At 33.2% G+C, this 24,933-nt stretch overlaps 2 protein-coding genes across 9 annotated transcripts; one reads left to right on the forward strand and one right to left on the reverse strand.

Moving 5' to 3' along the window:
• Nucleotides 1-473: 473 nt before the first annotated feature.
• On the reverse strand, nt 474-24,906 carry LOC114421302. Its single transcript, XM_028387169.1, has 10 exons — nt 24,893-24,906; nt 17,579-17,582; nt 6,853-7,181; nt 6,461-6,763; nt 6,237-6,381; nt 6,084-6,158; nt 5,936-5,995; nt 5,213-5,277; nt 1,227-1,317; nt 474-784 (listed from the first exon to the last, which is right to left on the reverse strand). The coding sequence occupies exons 3-10, from the start codon at nt 7,116-7,118 to the stop codon at nt 734-736; spliced, it is 1,056 nt and encodes a 351-aa protein (XP_028242970.1). The 5' UTR covers nt 7,119-7,181; nt 17,579-17,582; nt 24,893-24,906; the 3' UTR covers nt 474-733.
• On the forward strand, nt 9,287-21,154 carry LOC114421301. 8 transcript variants are annotated; one of them, XR_003668524.1, is made up of 9 exons: nt 9,287-9,523; nt 9,879-10,882; nt 13,094-14,444; nt 16,472-16,751; nt 17,374-17,481; nt 17,567-17,845; nt 18,478-18,621; nt 19,100-19,618; nt 20,390-20,507. XR_003668524.1 is itself a non-coding variant. In XM_028387165.1 (9 exons), the coding sequence occupies exons 3-9, from the start codon at nt 9,949-9,951 to the stop codon at nt 19,361-19,363; spliced, it is 3,360 nt and encodes a 1,119-aa protein (XP_028242966.1). In that variant the 5' UTR covers nt 9,400-9,523; nt 9,710-9,821; nt 9,930-9,948; the 3' UTR covers nt 19,364-19,939. The 8 variants fall into 8 exon arrangements, 7 of the variants coding, with proteins under 7 accessions (XP_028242963.1, XP_028242964.1, XP_028242966.1 ...); XM_028387165.1 differs by lacking the exon at nt 20,390-20,507 and adding an exon at nt 9,710-9,821 and having other exon boundaries at nt 9,400-9,523; nt 9,930-10,882; nt 19,100-19,939; XM_028387166.1 differs by lacking the exon at nt 20,390-20,507 and adding an exon at nt 9,705-9,821 and having other exon boundaries at nt 9,410-9,523; nt 9,930-10,882; nt 19,100-19,939.
• Nucleotides 24,907-24,933: the final 27 nt, after the last annotated feature.

The following is a 24,933-nucleotide window of genomic DNA, read 5'->3' on the forward strand; positions in this document are numbered from 1 at the left end:
TTTTGTCTCCAGCCAATATTTATAAATTTTTTTAAACCATGTTATCAATATGAAATAACCACCAATTCTACTAATCACTAATATTAGCCCCCTTTTTTCCCTCCTTTGAAAGCAAACAATATGACCTCGAAAGTAACTTTAGGAAACACCCGAAAAAATGCATTTCAAACATAATTTACACAATTTGTGTATTAATTTTTTTGGTAAGGTTAATGTACGTTTAATTATGTTTGTATTTTTATATAAATGATTAATGTTTAGTTGAATTACGAACAGAAATTACCAAACTGCTTATGTGCATAATTTTTTTCAGTCATTTAGCAGACAGTACCAGAACAAGATTCCAACAGCAGTGCAGAGTTAAGAAGACAAAACAGTTTGGTTTCAAGCCTGGAAACTTCATTTTTTTTTTATACTTTATGCTTTTATAAACAGAGGTTCTAATTCAAGCAGAAATGGAAACTATAGCACCATGCACAACAAAATCAATTACTCCATCTTCAATTATCTACCAAAAATCAACAAGTCCTCGAAGGAAGAATGTAGCTCTGCAGTAAAAAAAGTCATGCACAAACACTAATCCCTAGATATTTACAATTTTTCAGAAGTGTAGGTTGTCTTGCTCTAAAACTGTTTACCTAAATATAACGTTCCTCAAAACGCTTCAACTTCAACGAGACCCAAAATCCAACAGAATCCTTAACCACTAAATCCATGAAATGAAATTCCAGAACTATTCATCAGTGACTTCCGAAGACAGCCGATATGTGCGGATGACTCGAATCTGAAGCAAACAATGATAGTGGAAATCAGAAAACTAGCTAGTATGCTTCATGGCGACAATAATTCTTTGACATTATCTCAGTATCACTTATATATTTCTACATGAAAATTGAAATTCAAAAGGTGCACGTTTTCTCCAAAAAGACTAAAACACCGTGGATGACAGGCACTGATTCTATCAGAACATCCACAAAAAATCATCCATGTTACTCTACAAATTGGAACAGATAGTTATGCCAATATCGTCCTTTGCCCCAAAAAATAACAATAGCCTCATTTTTTAGTATGTTAAAAGAAAATGTAAATCGAAAACCACAAGTGCTCTTAATAAATAAAAAAACCGAATAAACACAACATGAAGTATCATATCAAGCTGGCCAGGCAGGTAAACCCAGGACCCAGTAAGGTCGCAAGCTTAACATGGAACAAATAGAGCATCTTACCTGAGCCAAAGCATAAATTGTTCGCAAGATTCTAGCATAATCTGTTCCAAGCATTTGAATGACAAGATCAGCCAAAAACGTTCCCCAAAGCCTGTTCCACAAACCAAATAAAATGTTCAGAAATACTCACTAAGTGTGCCTCAGATAGTACCAATATCTGAAAGTAGAGGTAGTAGAAATGCCGCTGAAAAGTCCTAATGGTGCATTGCATAGAAAAAGATATAGCTAGTAGAATTTACTAATCACTTCATAAAAAGTTGTCTAATGACTGTTGATACCAGTGGACAAAAAACTTGCTATATTGTACACTGAAAAATAAAAGCAAAGCTTAGATGTTTCTTTATGGTAAAACTTAATCAGTAATAGTATTATTAAATAGCGGCCAAGGGGCTGCCATGGCGGAATGGCGTGGTGGATTTTTTTTGCCAACTGCCATAGGCAATTTGTGGAGGGAGGCCTGCCATAAGGCACAAGGCATGTTTATATGGCAGAATTTCAGTCTTCCGCCATCTGCCATTGATAACACTGATCAGGAAAGAAGCACTACATTAAAAAGGAGAAGAGTTAGAAGCAATGAATAAAGAGTTGGAGCAAGTTATATCAGTTCTCCACAGGACATCACGAGCACTTAGAAAAGCTGCCAATTTCTCTTCAACCAAGTAAGAAAATCAGAGGCTGGATTGAGTGGCAAGACAAATATCTTGCACCAAATTAGACAAAAAATGCCATATATCACACTAGGAATTTTCTTCTCATCTTCTGAACTCCTTTCCACGTTTAATCTCTGGTGCTACAGAGGTAATCTAAACTGATCGGCAATCACTAAACTAGAATAAACAGAAAGAAGTTACATTGCATGTACTAGGACAAAGTGTGTGAAAGATAATAAATTGTACTAAGTGGAGAATTGAAATACCAATAGTTTTTCTTTTCTTTGGGAAATTTCCTTCAATACCAATAGTTTTTCTTTTCTTTGGGGAATTTCCTTCATACATGCTGTCATAAAAGAAACCATGATGTAGATGGGGTCCCTTCTAAAATCGCAACATAAAGACTACCACAGCTAATCATGATTCATCAAGAAGGAAGCACTTTTAATTTGTGTACATTATCATAAAAGAACCATGATGTAGATGGATCCTTTCTATAATCACAACATAAGAACACTACGATAGCTAATCATCATTCATCATGAAGGAAGCACTCCTAATTTGTTTGCTGAAAGTCAAAAGATGGATTCATAAGGTCAACAAAAATGTCTAATAAATTCTTCCATCTAGAATGTGGGCAAGCACTGAAGCCGAGATTTTTATCAATAAGTAGATATATCTCTGTTTGGACAGAAGTTAAGGAAAAAGTAGATAAGGACAGAAAGAACAGTTGGAGCAGCTAGTAAGTTAGAGGAGATGATTAGATTCATTAGGGGGGTGGAAGGATTCATTCAGAGAATTAAAATTTAGGCTAAATTGCAATTTTGGTCCCCTTTAATTCATAATTTGTGATTTTAATCCCCCTATTTTTTTCACGATTTTAGTTCCCACGTCTTAGAAAATCTGTAAATTTGGTCCAATTTCAATTTTGCATAGTTTATTTCATTTAATTTTTACATTTTAATTAATTAAATTATTTCTTAATGGTACCTTAAATGAATGTTAGGTTTAGGGTTCAATTGGACCAAAATTAAAGAAATAAAATGTATTCAAAATCAAGGATTAGACCAAAATTGTAAATTTTTTAAAATGTAAAATTGCAGGAAAAAATTTAGGGGGACCAAAATGACCGACCAAGAATTAAAAGAACACCAAAACTTCAATTTAGCCTAGAAGTTATTAAGTTTACAAGAAAGAGAAACCCTTGCAGGAGAACTCTTTTCTATTCTAATACATTCAATAAAAAATTTCCTATGTTTCTATCAATTTCTTGTTTCTGTTTTGTTGGTTTGTAAAAATTGCTTGGACCTGCCAGTTCTCTTATTGGGAAAGAAATAACCAATGAATAAAGTGATCAGTGATTGGGGATCATAGCCTTCTTCATTGGATTCCGGCAGATGTTGTGTAAGATGCTGAAGAAGCAGGGAATCCATCATGGGAGGAAATGGTAAAAGCACAACAGTCATTCACTGCAATTGAACAGGCTGCATTAAAATGTGGATGGAAGGGGTTCATTGCTTGGTAATTATGAGTCTCATTCTTGAGCAAAGATATTGGAATTGCCTAGTTACAATGGAAGTAGCCAATTAGATTGATTGCTAGAAGAACAAGAAATAAAATATAAAACAAGTTGGCCACTCGAAAAACAAACAAAACCCGAACATGAAAAAGTGATAGAAACATAGATGACCAGTGGTGGAGGAAATAGAGGCAGAAGTCAAAGATGGAGATGGAGCAATGGCTTACTGTTTCCATAACTCACATTTGGTTAAGATGACAGCGGAAGAACTGCCAGAAGAGCTTTTTACAATGAAACAGAGATCACTGCAATCATGGTCATGTCTTGGTGCCAACTTAAGGGTCAAGATGGATAAATATCAGTATACAATGTCAGGCAGCAAGCATCGGTGGTAGTACCCCTCTAGGTCATGTCTTGGTACCATTAAGGGTCTAGATGGATAAATATCCGTATACAGTCTCGAGCAAAAGTGGAAGTGCAAGGAAATTTTGCATTTTGTACAGTCCAGTCAGCCTACCGCTGTATTAGATTTGAGACATCGCATAGAAGCTAATGGAACAAACAGCACCTCGAATGCTGCGATATTTGTAGGTGTGGATTACTCCCCATGTGTGCTTTGGAACATGATATGGAACAGGACAACAACACTAATCATGGGGATCATGGAACAAGAGCAACAATGGAAATCCAAAAAATGGGCAATGTCTTTTTACCAACCGGATCATGCACAACCTTGTCCCAATATTTGGGTTCATAATTCATATGAGACATTGCAAATCTGCCAACTGAGGCCATTTAAACCAATAAACCAAGCCAAAGTCTATGGACAAACAAATTGCCATTTCCACATGATCTCTGTTTCGTTATGAAGCCAATTGGTGCATTTGCCGTCTGCATTCGCCATGTTTGTCACAATTCCCAGCTGAAGGCAGCGAAAAAAAACTATAATAGGAGAATGTATCTTTTACTCATTTCCAGCTTCCAAGGTTGAGTTTGGGGGGGGGGGGGTATTGTTAGGATAGAAAGGAATGGAATTAGGGACAGTTAGTTAGAGGGGAATTGTTAGATTAAAAGAAATGTTAGGAACACAATACATAACACACTCTTTACCATTACTATTATGTGAAATTCATGTAGGACCCACTAAATGATGTGGGTACCACTCCTTATTTATTGGATCCCACATGAAAATCACCCAATACTAAGTACTAAAGAGTGTATTGTTAGCATTGTTCATTAGAAGGGACTTAGGGTCAGTTAGAACAGTTAGTTAGAGGGGAATTGTTAGATTAAGAGAAATGCTAGGAACACAATATGTAGCTCACTCATTACTATTATGTGAAATTCATGTAGGAACCACTAAATAATGTGGGCAACACTCCTTATTTATTGGGTCCAACATGAAAATCACCAAAAAGTAAGTACTAAAGAGTGTATTGTTAGCATTGTTCATTAGATAGGGGAATAAGGACGGAGGCCGGAGGGATTCATATACATAAATTAGCAAATTTGTATGAAAAGGAAAACCCTTTGTGGATGCCCAAAGGGGAAACCCCAAAAGGAGAATGCTTTCTGTTACTCTCTCAGTTGTTCAATAAAATTATCTGTTTCCTTTGTTTGTTTCTGTCAATTTCTTATTTCTCTTTCCTAGTTTCATAACAATCTCTCATTTTTATATCAATGAGCTGAGGACTTGTTTAAATATTATTTTGTAATTCATATAAACATTAAACAGAAGCAAAAGAAAAGCTAGTATTATTAAAATACAAAGCAGATAGAAATAGAAATCATAAAACAAGACCAGTTGTATGACATACACAGGTCCAAGTAATGTGACCACGCTTCTAAAGCCCAGATATCTTGATGCAGCACCAAGAAAACCCTAGAATAAATCAAACATCAGATGAGAAACATGCTATAAAATCAACATAAATTGAAACAATAGTTTGTTTTAGTAGAAAAATAAAAAGAATATAAATAAGAGACGTATAAATAACTAATTATGCTGATATAACTACCAAGAAATCATTAATGTTATCTTGATATTTACAATTTTCTTGTACTAGAACTAAATAATCACTACTACTATAGTACTATTAGGCTTATGTTGATTCAGAAATGTCAACATAAACTGGCTGAATTACATATGAAATTTAATTTTGATCCACTGTCCATGACTCCACATAAAGCACTAAGAGTGAATCAGTGTTCCCACATATTAGAAAGTCAGTCAAACTGTTACTACAAAATGCTTTGGTTCCTCGAATGGTGTGAGTATTTTATTAACTGGTAGTGCTGGTGCATAAGGTTATACAAAGATGAAGAATCAAAATTTAAACTCATTCATATTTAGTTATTTAACTGATGCATATGAAGTTGACGTTCCAAACTCTTGGTTATTTATGGCATAATACATTAAGACTTCAAAAAGTCAACCTATCTATCAATATGAAAATAAACTTAAAAACTTTATACCAATTAAATACATTCCTAATAAAAATGCATAACAATAGAAACATATCAAATTTTCTGTCAGGCACCTGTTTTGCTGCAAGCATGGCTGCTCTGGATTCTAGATTAATCATAGCTAACTGCCCACCCTGTAAATCATACAGCACAAAATGAATGCTGAAGTTGTTCTTGGGAAATACTAAGGCTACCAGAACTCTCACCAGTACCAATGTATACCTTCTTCACTAACTCTTTCTTAACCTGGTAATTGGCAGCTTCTACAAGAACTTTCCCAGATAATTTCCTTGCTAACTGCAAGTCAGCATATAATCATGAATAAGGGGGAAGATAGAGAATAAATAAAACACAGATATTGTAGCATTTTCTTACCAATTGGTATATCTTGGACAGTGTAAATACACCACCTCCCTTTAAAAGAATTGATGGAATGTCTTGGGCCCCAACTTTTGACTGCACTTTCCATTGACTAAGTCCATGTTGTAGAGTGGCCTGACCTTGAGAGGATTCTTCTTCACTACAAGACTATTGAAGCTTTAGATGATGGATGATTAGAGACAAAAAAGATATAAGAGAAATGGATGATATTGTTTTACGTTGAGTTGCAGTGCAAAAGGTGGAGGAAAATTTCAAGTTCAAGGTCGTGAGTAGACAATTGGGTTGAGCAAGGAATATTTAATTTTTTCCTTATTTGAAGCAAGACATTTCTATAAGAAGGCCTCCAACCCCTTAAGGTAGAGCGGGCATCAGCAGCAAGGAAGAAGAATCGGGACTCGAGAGCTGCTATAAATTGTTGGCGTAGTCCAAGGTCGACTCCAATCATGGAACGGTCGAGGTCATCATTTGTGTTTGTGTTTGTGAATGCCAATGGGATGGATTTGAGCAAAGGACTCAAGTAGCTGAAAGGCACATTAGAATTATTAGATTAGAAAAGGAAAAATGGAATGAATGAATGAAAGTAAAGTAGCAGTAGCAGTGAAAGTCTGACCTTGGCCCGAAAAGGATTGCTTCAATCTCGTACAACTCAGAATCGGTGGCAAGTTCAAGCACAGATCGCAGCTCTGGATCAAACTCATGATTTGCATTTGCAGCTCCAACGCAAAACCTTTTTTGACCAAAACCAAAGCGCTTCTTCCTACTCCGATTGCGAATGCGCGTTGTAGAAAAAAGCAATTCCTTTACAGGCACTGGGTAACAGTAACAGTTAGAGAATGTTCCCAACCCCAACGACACGGCCACTCCAGTTGCAGTCATCTTGAATCAATCAATCTTCACCATCCATAATCCATTCATACTACTAGCCTAGCCCTAGGGTAAACTACTTATTATGATTAATTAATTAAGTATTTAACCCAACACTCGTGATGGATTGGATAAATTTGAACTCATTATTAACACGTGATAGTTGAATTTATTGTCAACCCATGATAAACCAACATAAGTAAATTGAAAAAAATGAATCAACGATAATATGTAATATAATTATAATTAATAAAGAACAGGACAAACATTTATTTCATTTATCTAAAATTTATAATATATAAGTTATATTATAATTAAAATTTGGAGTAAATATTTATTATTTTTAATTATAATGTAAATTTGAGTTATAAAATCATATATCACTTTTCATCTAAAAAATGCTAATTTATGTTTATATATATTTAATCCAACATATAAATGAGGGATCAATCAACTCATATTCAATACTTAAAAAAAAAAGACAATTAATTTGTACAAAACTAAAAAATATATAAAATTAAAAAATTGAGAATTAAAATCATTGGTGGTGTTCAGTATAACTTTGTCATCTCATACATATGTATTAAGTAAAAACTCAACTAAATTCAATCTTAAGACAACTTAATGATTTTAAAATTATCTTCTTTAGCTTTCAATATTTAATGATCAATTAACAATTAAAAAAATAATTATTAATTTGGTCCTCTAATTATTTTTAAGTGTTCAATTAGGTCTTACAATTTTTTTTAAAAAAAAACATCAAATTTGTAATTTTCATCTAATTGAACTGACATCGTCATGGATCAATTCCAACATTTTTCATTTACAAAAATGTCGATTTTAACCTCCACTATATTTTCTTTATTACTTTAAAAATAAATTTCACATTCTATGAGTTAAGTGCTTTGTTCTACCCATGCATTGTGCTCCTCCTATTCTTGATCTCCTTCCTCTACTCCCACCTCTCCCAACCTCTCTTGTCCCTCCCTCCTCTTCCACTTTATCGATCTTACCATCGCTTTTAACCCCATATTTGTTTCCATTTATCACTCCTTTTTTTCTCTTCCCCTTCAATATCATTTCAAGAACAACAACAACTACTTCTCCCTTCAATCTTCTCCCGATGACCCATCCAAGGTCGTCTTCGCCTTTAAAGACGTTTCCATTGACAACTCCATCTGAACCATGGTTGTGTGTGCAACCACAATCAAGGACATGTTTCTCTTCAAAAACTCTTGCTATGTTAGATCTTAGCTCGATGTGTTGAACCCTTTTAACAACCTTTTCCCCTAAGTTTTGCCTTTATGTTGATTTGTTTCCCCATCCTAACGACCTTTTCCCATCATCCTTCGTTTGTCCAATATTTGTTGAGATTATGGATGACTTTGCGATATGAAAGAATACACTATGATTTTTGGAACGATGAATGTAATTTTTTTATTTTAAATTAGTAAAAAAAATATAATGATGATTAAAAATAACTACTAATGTCATTGTCACCTATATCATTATTTTATCGTTGTCGGCACAACTATCACCTACCATAACCATTTTGACCATCATATCTTTATTGTCACTATTGTTATCATTACCTTCATGAAAATTATGACATATTAGGCTTTTGCAATTCACATTGTAAGCCTAAGAAATAATGTTACCCTTAAACGTGCCATACTAGAAGTCATTATTCATTAAACTTGGGAGGCATTGTGGAGGACATAGATGGTAAATGACCCATTGCCAGTGTTGGTGTTAGTGGAGGAGAAACGACTATGATGGTGGTAGCAAGGAAAAGTTGTTGCCGAATAATAATAGCTAACAAATATGCTAAAAAATAATTAATTATATGTACATAAAAATGAAAGAGTCAAATGAATGGAAGTTGGAGGAATAAAGAGTGCAGTTTCTAAGTAAGCAACAATATTAGCTCTTCATTATTCGTTATTTATCATAGGATACGCTTTTGATAGATGTTAAAAATTTTAGTATTTGGTGCAACATCTTAAATTTTGAACATATTAGTACATTACTTTCATTTATTTAATGTAAATCAACGTTTAGTGCAGTAGTAATAGAGGCACGCACGCACGCACCAACATATTTGGATGGAACATTTTATTCTTAACTTAGACATAGAATATTTCATAAAAAAAAGTTAATGTTGTCTGTGGCATTTTCGTTTCGAATGTCTGAATCGTCAAAGCTAGAAGCAAATATAAAAAGTTTTAGTCTTGAAATGATGTGTAAAGTCTAAAATATGATAACTTAAAGGTAAGAAAAGAAATAGAAATGTGGGTATGGGTTGAAAACGGGAAAGATTTAAGGTGGTGTTATGTTAATTTAAACAGAGAGAGAACCGAGCGAGAAGGAGGCGAAGGAGGCAGAGCAGCAGTGCACAACAACGGAACTCTTTTCAGGTCAGAGCAGTAATAGCTTTGTTCTATTAGCTTCAGGCTTTAGCTAGCAAGCAAAGCCCACTCCTAAACTTTCTTCTTATTCACTTTCACGACACAATCCTCTATCTTTTATTTTAATTTCTTCCAGATCTTGATTCATTGCATTCCAATTTTATCCACATTGGGTCGGGTGGGGTTTAAGTGCAGTGCTTCCACCCCCAACGATCGTGATTCGATTTCCAAACCTCCTAGGTTAGGTTTCGAGACACTTGCATAAACAACAAATGGCGTCATTTGTTTGTGCCTGATACCTTACCAGGTAAGCAGCTCTAGCTAACATCTTTTTTATTTTATTTTATTTTATTTTATACTGAAGAGAAGAATCAGAATGGTCTGGGCTTTGTCATCTCAACTCTTTCTCGTTTAGGCTGAGGCTGGGCTTCACTATGTCTATGGCGGACACAAATACAAACTCAGTTGACGTGATTTTGGACTTTCTTAGGAGGAACCGATTCACCAGAGCTGAGGCTGCTTTGCTCAGTGAGATCAGTAATCGTCCGGACTTGAATGCCTTCCTTCAGAAGCCTCAAGGTCAAGGTCAAGAACTCATTGTCAAGGAAATTGAGTGTGGAACCAAATGGAAAACAACTTCGGAGGATTTATACTCCTGGAAGTTCAACCCCACCAATGGTCCTGTCAAGGCCACTGTATCCAAATGTCAAACTGTTGATGTAATTGCAGCCAATACCAATTCAAAGTCTGGGTCAGGGGAGGAAAATGCTGACAAAAAATCCATGTGGCCTGCAAGTAGTAGTAAAGCCTCTGTTGTGCAAAGCAAAGAACCTAGGGAACTTGATCGCCAACTTAAATTCAATAGTTCATCACTTGAAGTGAACTTCACAGATAATCCCTGCCCAAGAAAGGATGAGAATGTGAATTCGTCTTCAGACTCTGGCAAAGATTGTTCTGTCAAGACTGTCTTCCCCTTCTCAAAAGGGGATGTGTCTACAAGCTTTGATGGTGCCAGTTATTCTTACAAAATAGAGGAGAAAAAAAAGGTAGAAATTAGTGATACTAGGACATCTATTGAAGAGCAGGTGGGTGAATTGGGGAGGCCTATTTTCTTGGTCAAGACACCAGGCAGTTCTGAACAGAAGATGATAGGAAGCTTAAGTTTTCCTCTCCCCCCTGAAAATCTGAAGGAGGATATTCCTAGGCTTCCTCCGGTTAAACTCAAGTCAGATGACAAGCCCTTGGTTGTTAATTGGGAGGAGAAGTTTGAGCGAGATGGACCAACCTCAAAACTCCCTGGGGCTGATAGCACTTTGCTTGTTGGTTCATATCTGGATGTACCTATTGGACAGGAAATTAACCCTTCAGGTTAGCTTATATTTACAAGGATTCAATTTTTTCATATGATCACAAATGTTTTTTGCCTTTCAATTAGTGGTTTCCCTTTTGGGCTTAATAGCAGCTGCATCTGTTGTTTGGTGACGACTACAGCTTATTTTGTATGCTTAATGGTAACCTTTCCTCAATCTTTATATTTCAAATGTCAATTAAGAGTTTCAGTAGTTGAATCTTAAATCTGTGTTGTTTGAGGGTAACAGATATTTTAGGCCTTTGGCTAGTCAAGAATTGACTGTTCTATAAGTTAATTAAGCTTAGAAAAATCTAATCCTTTAATTAGGGGTCCAAGACTCCAAGTAATTACAGGTTGTTGAGAAGTCAGTCAAAAATCATCAATGAAAGCCACTTAAGGGGTCAGTTAGTGAGGTTTCTACAGAATTCAGAATAGTATTCCATGAAGTACATTTAGGAAATATATTTTTGTGCTTTGTAAGTTTGTTCTTTTTTCTATCCTAGTAAATATACTCTTCCCCCATGTACCCTTTTTATCCCATATGCTTGCCCACCCTATTTACATATTGGGTCTTGCTAACGTTATCAAATTGCAATTCAAATCGTGAAATGTTAAAGCTAATTTTTGAATTGTGAATCATAAATCTTATCAAATTGTAAGATTAAGAAACCCATTGAAATATAGCCTGAAATATATCATATAAATCATATCAAATTGTAAGATCAAGAAACCCATTGAAATATATCATATAAATGATAAATGATGTACAGTGATGAATGCAATAATTTTAAATTTAAACTAGAAAATGACTGTAAGTCTCATGAAACAAAATCACAAGTCATAATTATGTGTGAAGTCTCTATTACAGAAGTCTAAAAAAAGAGCAATTGAACAACAAAATATGGTGGATAGAATGAGTAACAGCCAGAAGAATGAAAATAGAGCATTAAGGTATCTGAAATCTGAATAATAATAATCATCCATCTATTGCAATATTCAGTCATATGTGATTTATGACCTGATAGGAGTCACCACTGACTAGCCAAATTGTATCAAATTGTGGTTTGGATTATGAATGGTAAAATTCTAATAACTATGGGTCTTACTTATGACTAACCAGTAGTACTGGTTAAGGAAGCATTTAACGTCTTCTATTAATTTTAAAAAATTATTTGAAAAGAAAGCAAGAAATATATTCTTAGTTTTGATGTATTAAAACTTTTTACTTTCCATTTAATACTTTCTACTGTTGTTTTCTTATTCAAATGCCCTAGTGGCACTTGTTTCCTTAATTAAATTTCTAGCCTCCATGTTTCTGGGGATTTAGTTTTAATTACTCTTTTTTTTTTGTTCCATACCACTACATCAGATTTTCATGTGTTGATCCATGCATTTGACTTCTCTTTTTCTTGGTTGTATATTTCTAGTTTTGACAATTTGACATTTTAATTCATTGTAAATTGCCAATTGAACCACCACAGAGGACTGATCTGTACACAGCTGATAGGATATAGGAATTTAATTTGGAATTTTGGATTTTTCTGTTTGGAATTTGGGAGCTTATCTAATCTTTGTCATGGCTGTACTTTCCCCTTTTTTCTGTTGAAAAAAATATCCGTAGGAGATTGGAAATAATTGATAAATTTCTTTTAAGAGGGTTTGCCAAAAGTTCAAAAGTTAAATACAAATGTTTGAATATTTACAGTGTGGTGATTCTGAAGAAAAATAAAGAAACAAATCTTTCTTCTGGACTTGATGCATGATTTCACTTTCTTTTTGGTTTCTATAGAAATCTTTTTATTTTCTTATATTATAGCTTCTCAATAGTGATGCAGGTAACATGCAAAGTTATTGGTTTGTTCTTTTGCTCTGTTAGTTTTCAATTAAAAGAAAAGTTATACAAAAATAATTGTGCATAATTCAAAAAGGCAACGTTAGCCCTACCTCTGACATGAAAAAATAAATAAATAGGGAAATGGTACCATAACTATTGTACTGAGTTGAATACTCCATCTAGAATCTAGAATTGATCCTAAATCTGATCAACTTTCTGGGTACATGTACACCTAACTACAATTTATTGATGATTTACTTGTCAATAACTTATCTTATTGTTGCAACAGATTTATTTCTGATTTTTGAATCTGATTGTATGTACTTATTTTTTACTTGATACGCTTGTTCAGATGTGCTGAAGACTGTATTTGACTTTTTCATATATGCTTCAGGTATGAGGAAGGCTGCAGGGGGCTGTTGGTTATCTGTAAGTCAAGGGATAGCGGAGGATACATCTGATCTTGTATCAGGATTTGCTACAGTTGGTGATGAGTTGAGTGAATCTATTGATTATCCGAATGAATATTGGGACTCCGATGAATATGATGATGATGAGGATGTTGGGTACATGAGACAACCTATTGAGGATGAGGCCTGGTTTTTGGCGCATGAAATTGATTACCCTAGTGACAATGAAAAGGGGACTGGACATGGAAGTGTTCCAGATCCTCAGGAAAGAGGTCCAGCCAAAGATGAGGATGACGATCAATCCTTTGCTGAGGAGGATTCTTACTTTTCCGGGGAGCGATATCTTCAGGAAAATAATGTTGAACCTGTCACAGCTACTGATGATCCTATTGGTCTAACACACACTGAGTATGGAAGGACTAATGATAATGATTTAATGGCTCAATATGATGGACAATTGATGGATGAAGAAGAATTGAACCTAATGTGTGCAGAACCGGTCTGGCGGGGCTTTGTCCCTCAGACAAATGAACTCATCATGCTAGGAGATGGGAGGGTTTTGAATGATAATGTAAGATCACGGCTAGAGGACATCAGTATGGATGATGATCAACATGGTTCAGTTAGGTCAATTGGGGTAGGGATCAACAGTGATGCTGCAGATATTGGTAGTGAAGTGCGTGAAAGTTTGGTTGGTGGTAGTAGTGAAGGAGATTTAGAATATTTCCGTGATCGTGATGCAGGACTTGGTGGTTCTAGGCACTCTCATCATGATTTTGATAAGAAATCTACTAACAAATCAAACAAAAATAAGAACTACGAAAAGAGTGAATCAAATAAATATGTCATAGGATGTGATAAAGATGCACCGTTGCAGATGAAAACTCATGGTGATGGAAACTTCTCATTTCCCCTATCTTTGAAGGATGGCCAGATGATTCAGGCTTCCACCAATAAGTCCCTGTGGTCAAATAACGGCAACACAGATGAAGCTGATGACTGTCTTCATGCATTTGTGGGAACTGATGACATGCTTGCTTTGTGGAGGCGAAAGAGCAGTGATTCTTCACCTGTTAAAAGTTCTAGGGATGAGAATAATGCCGACATTGTAAGATCCACAAACTCTTCTCCAACAACAGTCTCAAATTATGGGTATTCTGAAAGAGAGCATGTGAAAGTAGAAGATGAAAAGACTGGAATTGCAAGGGAAGATGATCTTGGAGCATCGCTAGAGGATGAAGAGGTAGCTGCTGTGCAAGAGCAAGTAAGGCAGATAAAGGCACAGGAGGAGGAATTTGAAACCTTCAATCTAAAGATTGTGCACAGAAAAAACAGGCATGTTTTTAATGTGTATGTGTGTGTATGCTTATCTAAGCTATAATCACTAGTCATGGTATTTATTGGTTAAGTATACTTCTCCAATAAGCATGCTTACTATTTACCTCAATTTTCAAATGACTTTGGAATTATATTTTAGATTTTTTTTTTTAAACTATTGAAACTTTGATATGAACTTTGTGCATCCTTCATTTTTTTTGAGCTTTTATATGGGGAACAATATTTTTTTAACTTTTTGTATTCTTTACTTACAAATTCATAGTATGTTAATTATAAATCTATTGTTTGCATATGATAAGTAATCCATGTTTGATATAACCACGAGTTTTATGTTGACTGCCAAGGGGATAGCACAACCCTCCTCCTTAATATGGGCTTGGGACCCACTATGATGGGGTAACTACTTGTGTGAGAACTCCAAGAGGTGAGACTAAGGACTTTCCTATAGGGATAGGATTACATCAACGTTCAGCCTTAAGTCCATACTTGTTTAATCTAGTCTTGAATGTGCTTATTAGGGACATACAAAAGATTGTCCCTAATTGCATGCCTTTTGCTGATGATATATTCTTGATTGAGGAATCAAAGGGAAGCAATCAACACTGGAGACAAACTTTGAAAACAAAGGATTTTCCCTTAAGTAGGAGAGTAAGACAGAGTATATGCATAGCAATTTTAGCAAGAGGCAAGAGGAATATAACTTGGAAGTAAAAATGGGAGATGATCTTGTACCACAATTTTGAAAGTTTAAATATCTAGGATTTATAATACAAAATGATGGAGAAATGAATGATGATGTTACATATAGGATACAAGTAGGATGACTAAAATGGAGAAAGGTATCTGGGGTTATGTGATTGCAAAGTAACACCAAACCCAAAGGCAAGTTTTATTACACAGCTAGGCTTTAAAGGGACAATATGAGAGAAGTGTGGGGCAGTAGAAATGAGGATGTTAATATGGATGTGTGACCATACAAGAAAGGACAAAGTACAAAATGATTATTTATGAGAAAAATTGTTGTAGTACTGATTGAAAATAAACATGACAAAAAATTGGTTAAGGTGGTTTAGGGACATACAAAGAAGGCCACGAGAATCACCGGTAAAAAGAGTAGATTGCTTGATTTTTAGTGTTGTGAAAAAGAGGAGAGGCAAACCAAAAATATGTTGGAGGAAGTCGTCAAGGAAGACCTGATGCTAAATAATATACTTGAAGATTTGGTTTTTAATCGTGCTTAATGCCGTCGTGTGATCCATGTAGCCAACTTCACCTAGTAGGATAAGATTTTGTTGTTTGCATATCATAACTGTCATTTTTTCTTAACCTATAGACACTTGGTTAAACATTCATATTATTCTAAACATTTCATGAAGTTTTTGGTCTTGTAAACAACGGAAAGTAGGATTAAACTTAGGATGTCACCTGATCTACTGTTTCCCTTTCTGTATAACCTCCACTTCTTTCCCAAGACTGCACTCAGAACTAAGTGAGCAGTACATTTACAGTTCATAATGAATAAAATGCATTATTTATCATAGCAATGTTGTAAGCATAGAGTGTGTCTTCATTTAGTATGTTTATGTCTACAAAACAATCCGGATCTTGTCCATTTTTTATTTTGTTTAAATTGATGAGATTATGCTCAGTTGTGATAGAGAGTAATCCTGTGATGCAGACTAGTTGGTGATTGTTATGAATTCCTAAAGTTGCTTTAATTCTTAATTTTTATTCTTATATTTCAAGAAATAAGTACATGAGACAATATAACATGTATTTCTCTAAAATGAAACCTCTTTTAAAGATATTGTTGAAACAGTGAGGTTCTTTTTCCTTCATGGTATATGTGCATGCTAATGACCGCAGAACTTTTTAAGCATTTTATTTTTGCCTTGTGTAAAAGGATCTTAATGAGATTGTGGTGATTTTTTGCTATGTTGTAAAGTATGATTTCTTGACTGTTTCTATGTTCTCCCTTTTTTTAACCTTTATAGTCTTTCTTAAACTAAGTTTTTGTTGCTCAGAACTGGCTTTGAGGAGGACAAGAATTTCCATGTTGTTTTAAATTCTGTAATAGCTGGGAGGTATCATGTTACTGAGTATTTGGGATCTGCTGCATTTAGCAAAGCTATACAAGCTCATGACCTACATACAGGCATGGATGTTTGTGTTAAAATTATAAAGAACAACAAGGACTTTTTTGACCAAAGTCTTGACGAGATCAAGCTTCTCAAGTATGTCAATAAGCATGATCCTGCAGACAAGTATCACATTCTTCGATTATACGATTATTTCTATTATCGAGTAAGTGGATTGCTATTGATCCTCTTAATACTATTACAAATTGCTTTCAAAACAATCAATATTCATTTTAGGCTCATATACATTTTTCCTATGTCTTATATTATTTATTTTCCTCCTTTTTTTTAATAATTTCTACATCATCCATTATTTGGACTTTTTATTTATACTGTTGTGACCTAGTCTATTTAGGTGATGATGAATACTGTTACTATTTGTTATTGTTTTTCTATATATCTTCTAAAAATATCACTCAATTGTGACTGTTGCGTTAATTTTTTAACTAAAACTGCTGCGTAATGAGTTAATGTTTCTGATTTTGGAAATTTGCAAAGTATTCCTGGATATGGTTAAAACCTTCAACACTGGTAGGTACTAAATTTTCTCAAATATTCTATGTCCTTATAGGACTATCTATTTGTATATTCAGAGTATGGGAATTTTACAACGAAAAAGAAAAAGGAATGGGATTTGGAAGAAATTTCTTTTAAACTGTGGTCATCTAACTTTGCTGTCTATCTTGCATGTTTACTTCTGTTAATTTTTTAATGCCTTGTTTATTAATAGTTGTACACCAAATTTGCCATCTGATTTCATCACTCTTTCTTTTCCCATTGTATGGCAGGAGCATTTGTTAATAGTATGTGAGCTACTTAAAGCAAACTTGTATGAGTTTCATAAATTTAATAGAGAATCAGGTGGTGAAGTGTACTTTACAATGCCAAGATTGCAGGTTTGTGGTGTGCTATTTACTTCATGATGTTTAATTTTCATCTTATCTATTCTCATTGCAAACTCTTCTGAATTGATGTGTGCAGTCAATTACCATTCAGTGTTTGGAAGCTCTTCAGTTTTTGCATAGCCTTGGACTAATACACTGCGACTTGAAACCAGAGAATATTTTGGTTAAAAGCTATAGTAGGTGTGAGGTGAAGGTCATTGATCTTGGAAGTAGTTGTTTTGAAACAGATCACCTTTGCTCTTATGTTCAGTCAAGGTCCTATCGTGCTCCTGAGGTTATTTTGGGACTTCCATATGACAAGAAGATTGATATCTGGTCTCTTGGCTGCATCTTGGCAGAACTTTGTACTGGCAATGTAAGGACCTAAGATGATTAATGTAGTTCAAAATGGCATAAAGTATGTTAAACAGTTGAGTTTTAGTACCAGAAATTTATCTCGAGCCATAAAATTTCTCGTGTGTAAAAGGTATACAAATGTTTTTATTACCTCCGGTCCAAAGGTTTATTTTTCTGGAAGTTCACCACTTATATTGATTTTAAGCAAGACTATTTATTTCTCCTCGATGATTCTTTTAGATGCTGAAGTTTCTTGATTAAAGTAATGAAGTGATTTCAAACTCCTTTCTTGGCTGAGGGTTGCATAGCTTTGTGTTATTTTTGTTTTATTTGAGCAAATGATCTTCTATGATACTGATTATTCATATATTTCATTCTATTATAAAAAGTTAGTTGTTGTGTTGTGGTTCACATTGATTATGTTAAAATGGGGATTTTTGTTTCTACACCATTTATGGACCCAATGATAGTACATCAGAATACAGTATCAAATACACTGACTTTCTTTGCAATTGTGGGATTGTTATTAGTTTTTGCTTGAAAGCGGTTGTAGAATTTCTCTGTATTATGGAGAGTGCTTTCTTTTCTTTGTTAAATACATGATTAATTTTTTATTTCTTCTTCAGTGGCACTGAACTAAGCATTTTGTAGGTCCTCTTCCAAAATGATTCACCTGCAACATTACTTGCTCGGGTGATTGGGATCATTGGTCCAATTGATCAAAATATGCTTGCAAAAGGACGGGACACATATAAGTACTTCACCAAAAATCACATGCTTTATGAAAGGAATCAGGTAAGAATTTTATATCTAACCTTGTCTACCAACTGGACTAGGCATGAATTTGGAATGTTGATGTTGATTAGCTAGTTCCTAGGAGCCAGGGCTTTTATGTAGCAAGTTAAATTAGATGTTTGGTGTCTGGCCTGGACTGAAAGTTTTATTATTATTAGAACATGCTTTTATTTTTTGAAGAGATTATTAGAACCTGCTTGAAACCTCAACTCAGTGCACAGTATGATCATTTAGAGCAAATTACAGCAACCTCCCCTGAGATTTGCTCTAATTACACTTACACATGCATCCCCTCCATTTGAAACCATATCTTTGGCACCCCCTCATTTAATGGTGTCAGTTAAGTTTTGTTTTTAAAATTAATTTTTTATTAAAAAATTGCCTTTTTTTATTGAAATTCCAAATTACCCCTACCCAACAAAGTACCCAATACCCATCCCTTCCTTATCTCTTCCCCTTCCAACCCTTCATCTGCAAGGCCTTCACCTCCAGCAAGCCGGAGGCGCTCCACCACCACCTCTGCCATTTCGCACAGTTGAAGGAGTTGGAGATCGAAGAGGTGTGCAAGGCTCACTGCCAGGACTTCATCTTCGCCGTCAACAACCTCCGATCCCTCCTCTCCAAGGTTGATTCGCTCAAGTCCTCTCTCTCCGATTTCAACTCACGGCTCCAGCACGTCACGTGTCTGCTCCTCTTGCCACTCAACGCCTTTGTTGAGAATGCAATGCCTCGAAGAATGTGAACATCGCAAGCCATCAACTCGGTCCACACGGACAAACCACCACTTAGTGGACGACAACTTCTGATCAAGCGTGAGTATGGACAAAACGGTGTCGGCCATGCTGAAGCAGATGCCGGAGAAGATTATAGAGATTCAATCCTACATGAGAGGGAAGCGAACAAGGTCCCTCTGTACCTCTTTTACTTCAAAACACCAAAGCTTGAATCATTTCCCAAGTGGCGGTATAACCCAAGTCACACGTTGCAGCATTCACAAGTGGGTATTCCCCTCCCTCTGCAAGCGTAGCCACTGTGATCTTCTACTAAAGATAGATCTGCTTTAATTCTTATGATTTTTGGTATTCTAAAATTTTGATGTAGATCTGTTCACCGTTGGACATGTAAAGGAAATTATGATGCTCAGAAGGTGTTTGATAATAGTTGAGTCAAATTGTTTCTTGTTATTGATGATGATCTCTTTTGTTGTTTATCCTCAAATTGATTTTTGTTGTCTGAGCATTATGGGTGCCTAAGCATGTTCGGATATACACAAAAAATTGCTTGTGATCTATTTAAATTTGATATGATCTTTTTTAAATCTTCTGCAAATCATTTATTCATCTTCTCTGCAATTTTTTTTTGTTTTCCTTGAGGTACCTTGCGAAGAAGATGAGATGGGGGAGTTTTGGGGATAATTTTTTTAAAAGAAATCACATGCCATTCAGGTGCTCACATAACTGAGTTAACACCGTTTGAGGAAGAGGGGGTGCAACTGTAATGAATACAGAAAAGTTAGGAGGTTTTGTGTAGGGTAAAAAAAGGAGAGGATGCATGTGTAATTAGAGCAAACCTCAGGAGAGGTTGTTGTAATTTGCTCTATCATTTATCCATAGCTTAGAAGACATTAACAAAATTGGCTTATTAATTATTACTCAGACATGTTAGCTGCTTGACTTTTAATTCTTACCATGTTGTATTAAATTTGTGTTTGCCTTTGCATTGTTTACTTGAATGATTGTCAGTAAATTTATTGTTTATTAATCTACAGGAAACCAACCGGTTAGAATACTTGATTCCGAAAAAGACATCCCTGAGGCATAGATTGCCAATGGGAGACCAAGGCTTCATTGACTTTGTTGCTCACTTGCTTGAAGTCAACCCTAAGAAGCGGCCCTCTGCATCTGAGGCCCTGAAGCATCCATGGTTGTCATACCCATATGAACCAATATCATCTTGAAATATTTAGAGGGTTCTTAATGGTGATAATGCCACCTACCCTAAGTTGGGTAAGGTTCATCGTTGCAGAGTGAAGGCCCCACTGATACATCGCTGCTTTTCATGATCTATTTTAAAGATGAAATGGAAAGAGTTGTGCTGTGCCCTTCCACATTTATATGCATACTGCATTGGAAGGTGCTTTGGTTTTGTGGGAAATGTCCGTCTCCTTCCCCTAACCAAATTGTATTCTTCCAGTGACAAGCCATACATACACACGATCGAATGATGTAATTTTACACGGACGGTGTAATGTTAGGTTTCTGCTCTTTGTTCTGCTGGACAGGGAAATCTTAGAATCTTCTTGTACATGGTGTGTGATAATTCTTTTAGGCTATCTAGTAATATTTTTGTGATATAGATACTAAATCCAATTTTTGCATGGGGTGTGACACCACAGATGGGACGAACATGAAACTCAAATTGCATGTACTTACCGTTTGGAGCAATCAAAATGTATCTTGATAGTGTTAAGGAAGGAACATTGTGTTAGGTTTTACTAACAGTGTTTGGAATTTGACATTATTAAGCATTGGCATATAAGTATTGTTTTTTGCAGAAATATTTTACAAGGCATCTGGTTTGAGAAAATATTTTTATTTTCATTTTTAACTATAAAAATATTAGTTTTTTTTTATTTTATCTTTAAAAGTTTGGAGAGAAAATAATGAAAAAATATTAGTACTATTTTGATACAAATATTTAAAATCAAAATGCAACAAAATAGAATAGTATTTTTATAATTAAAAATGAAAGTATATTTTTTTTAATTCAAATGAAATGCTTGCATGTGCATCTTTTTTTTTTTTTTTTTCCCGTAACTTTCTGCAACTAGCGTTGTTCTTTATTGACGTTATGGCTGATGTTAATACAGTATTTTTCAAGTTTTAAGAATAGAAACACAGTTGATAAAACGTCACTAAAAACAAGTCATGATTAAACAAATGACAACTGGGGAAACATATGTTTTCTTTTGCCAGTAAATTAAAGGCTCGCCTTTATTTTTATTTTCAGCACTATAGATTATAGTGGGGTTATTGTGAAATAAGAAACGATTGTGATGTCATACCCATATGAACCCTGTGCTTCTGGCTACCATGGTTTAAATCAGGTTAAATTTTTTTCTTAAATAAGTCTGACTTGTTTTTATAAATATAAGGTATAGATTTAATTTATTTGTTATATATAATTTTTTTAAGGCTTAGCCTATTTACTTGACATGATTTTTCTTTTATAACTTTTTCTTTTTAAATCTCTTCACTTAATTACAGTCTCTTCTGTCAGAGTTGCTAAATTAAGACTTTGCTTAAAAGTTTGAGTCTAATGTTACTCGAATCAATAACATATTAATTTATTTTACTCTTTTAAGATTTTTAACTTTTTAAAACCTAATTTAATCTAAAAAACTGCTTTGTAATAAGGCCATTTAAAATAAACAAACAAACCTACTTCTAAATAATTTAATGGGATTAAATCATCATGTACATCAATATACCTAAATCTTTAGATAAATTAATTATAATAGAAAGTCAATACAATATGAATGATAATATAGATACTATTATATTATTTATATTTACTTAAAATATTTAGCTCTTAATTTTTTTTTTCAATAGAATAAATAAAGTTCAGTTCAACTAGTTTTTTTAAAAAATATACTTTCCGAAAACTCTTTTGAATACCTCCAAAAAAAGAAAAAGAAAAACTCTTTTGAAAACATTCTTTTTCATTGACTGAAAATACAAATTTAATGGGTTCATATTATATTTAATGATTCTCTATACTAATTTTATATTTTTAGTAAATTTCAATCAATAAAAAAATTTATGTTAAAAGAATATATTTCTAGTACTCCTCGTCGATTTATACAATAAAAGATGTGTCGTATTGGATTGATAATTTCCAAAGCATAAACAAAATTACATAACTAATTTTAGATTAATATTATATTTATTTTATATAATACCCCAATTCTAAGCCTATAAGCTAGGGGCTTAGAATGGGTTCACTGAGGAATTCATATATCCCCGGGGGTGGGGGTTTCCAGATAGACTTTTGTTAGAAAATAATTTTAAGGTAAAAAAGTACTAAATTTTTTATATAAAAAAAAAGCACTACATTCATCCAGCATATTACGAGTTGAAGTATGAAAAACAAAAGAGTTTCCTTTTTATTTAGTAACACATTTAAAAATGAGATGCTCTATCAAAGTATGGTAAAAAATAAAATCAAAAGTTATATATCATAATAATATTGAAAATTAAAAATCAATAATTATCATTTATCTATTTTCAGTTTGCAAAAACAAAAAATTAAGAACCCCAATAAAAAATACACTATATAGTCCACACTAAATGACAATCTTATATATAAATCCCCGCAAGTTTATTTTTATAAGATCACTTTAATAGAGAGAAGAAATTATCTTATAAATAATATATAATACTTGACATATAATTATATTTTATTTTTTCCTAAAATAATATTTTTTGGCGTTTTGACTCCGGAAAAATTCCATTTTTTTTAGTATTGATCTTTGCTATTTTGTTTTAATTCTTTAAATATATTTGTTTTTTTTATAATAACCAAAACATATATTTTTAGGGAATAAAATAAAATATAATTAAAATATATTTAAGCCTTAAAAACATAGAAGCTTTAGACGAAAAGAAAACGAGTAATAATAGAACAACCGCTAAAAAAGCACCATTTTTTAAAAGTAAAATAGGTTACACGTGCATGCAGACATTTGAAGCTAGCTAGGCTGATCTTTATTTTATGTTTGAAAAAAAATATTTGAATGACGATGCCTAACTATTACGCATAATTTTTTTTACGTATAATTAATAACTCTAATAATATAACAGTATATCAATAATATAATTAATATAAAACTTAAACTATTAATATTAATAATATAATAAATAATAGGTTAAATTATAATTTGTATCATCTTTATTTATAAATAAAACAATAAAACACTAACACACTTATTTTATTTATTTAGTTAACTATATTAATATTATTTTCTACAAAAGTTATTTATTATTTTTTTAAATTATCAAAATTTATAATTAAAATATATTTAATATATAAATCTTTTAAATTTTATTTTATATCATTTTATATATTTTTATTTTAAATAGTTTTCATATTTTTATTTTACCAATTTATAATCAAATTTCATAAATTAATATGCAAATTATTTACATAATTTTTTAAAATTGATTTTAATATACATATTATTTGTACTCTAACTATTATCGTAAACTTAAAAATATTTATATATTAAATATTTTTAATTTATAAATTTTGATAATTTGAAAAAAAAAATCTTGACTAATAATACATAAAAAATAATGTTAACACAATTAACCAAATAAGATTAAAATTATGAATTTGAAATTATAAGAAAATTAAAATTAGAATTTAGTCTAAACAATATAACTAATATAAAATTTTAAGTATTAATATTAATAATATAATAAATATTTATAAGTAATAATTATAGAATTATATTACTAATTATTTTTATATTTTAAATTCACTCTCTCCCTCTGCTTTTTGTACAGAGGAATAAAAAAGACCAAACAAACAGAAAGCTAATCTATCACGCAAAACAAGCTCCAACGCATCAGCAGCAAGCTTGTCAGCTACACACCATTAGCCTCACCCTCAAGATTCACGAGAAAAAAGAACAGACCAACTCCCTTTGCAACAACATGCATGTGGATATGATCCTCTTAATATATAACATCACCATGCATGCTTATGAAATTTATTATGATTGATGACCGTGTCTACCTCTCAAACAACGAGATCGATCACTTGTAAACAATACATCTGTTTCACGGATTAAAGATTTATATGTTACTAATTTTGGGCCACACACACACACATATATATATATATATATATATATATATATAATTGAATAAGTTAAAGTCATTATTTTATTAGCCAAATATTAAAGTGATCTAATCAATATAAACTTATAACTAAGGGTATATATGTCATGAAAGACTAATTGTGTTGATACTAATAATGATATTATAATTTAATGAAATCATCAAATTTGGAATAATGGATGACAGTTACCAATACAAGATGTTATGATCCACACTCTTTGTGAATAAAATTCAGAGAAGAAAATAAAGCTTTTTACACTCCGAAGATCACAAAACCAATCTTGATCCTCATCAACTTCTCATGACTCCATTATGGCTAATTCAAGTACGCTTCCGCGTTTAGTTTTTACCATGACGTTGAGTATGAGAACACAATGAGATTTTATTTATCTTTATACAATAATTTTTT

The sequence above is a fragment of the Glycine soja genome, chromosome 8 (genome assembly GCF_004193775.1).
Source record: "Glycine soja cultivar W05 chromosome 8, ASM419377v2, whole genome shotgun sequence".
Classification (NCBI taxonomy): Eukaryota; Viridiplantae; Streptophyta; class Magnoliopsida; order Fabales; family Fabaceae; genus Glycine; species Glycine soja.

What these genes read in the sequence shown, in the direction of transcription:
- LOC114421302 (XM_028387169.1), bottom strand. Translation starts at nt 7,118, where the DNA reads ATGACTGCAACTGGAGTGGCCGTGTCGTTGGGGTTGGGAACATTCTCT. An exon ending in TGTCCAAGATATACCAATTG is followed by an intron (nt 6,159 to 6,236) that starts GTAAGAAAATGC and finishes GCTGACTTGCAG; the next exon opens with TTAGCAAGGAAATTATCTGG. An exon ending in AGAAAGAGTTAGTGAAGAAG is followed by an intron (nt 5,996 to 6,083) that starts GTATACATTGGT and finishes TATGATTTACAG; the next exon opens with GGTGGGCAGTTAGCTATGAT.
- LOC114421301 (XM_028387162.1), top strand. Translation starts at nt 9,396, where the DNA reads ATGTGGGTATGGGTTGAAAACGGGAAAGATTTAAGGTGGTGTTATGTT. An exon ending in ACGATTATTTCTATTATCGA is followed by an intron (nt 16,752 to 17,373) that starts GTAAGTGGATTG and finishes ATTGTATGGCAG; the next exon opens with GAGCATTTGTTAATAGTATG. An exon ending in CAGAACTTTGTACTGGCAAT is followed by an intron (nt 17,846 to 18,477) that starts GTAAGGACCTAA and finishes AGCATTTTGTAG; the next exon opens with GTCCTCTTCCAAAATGATTC.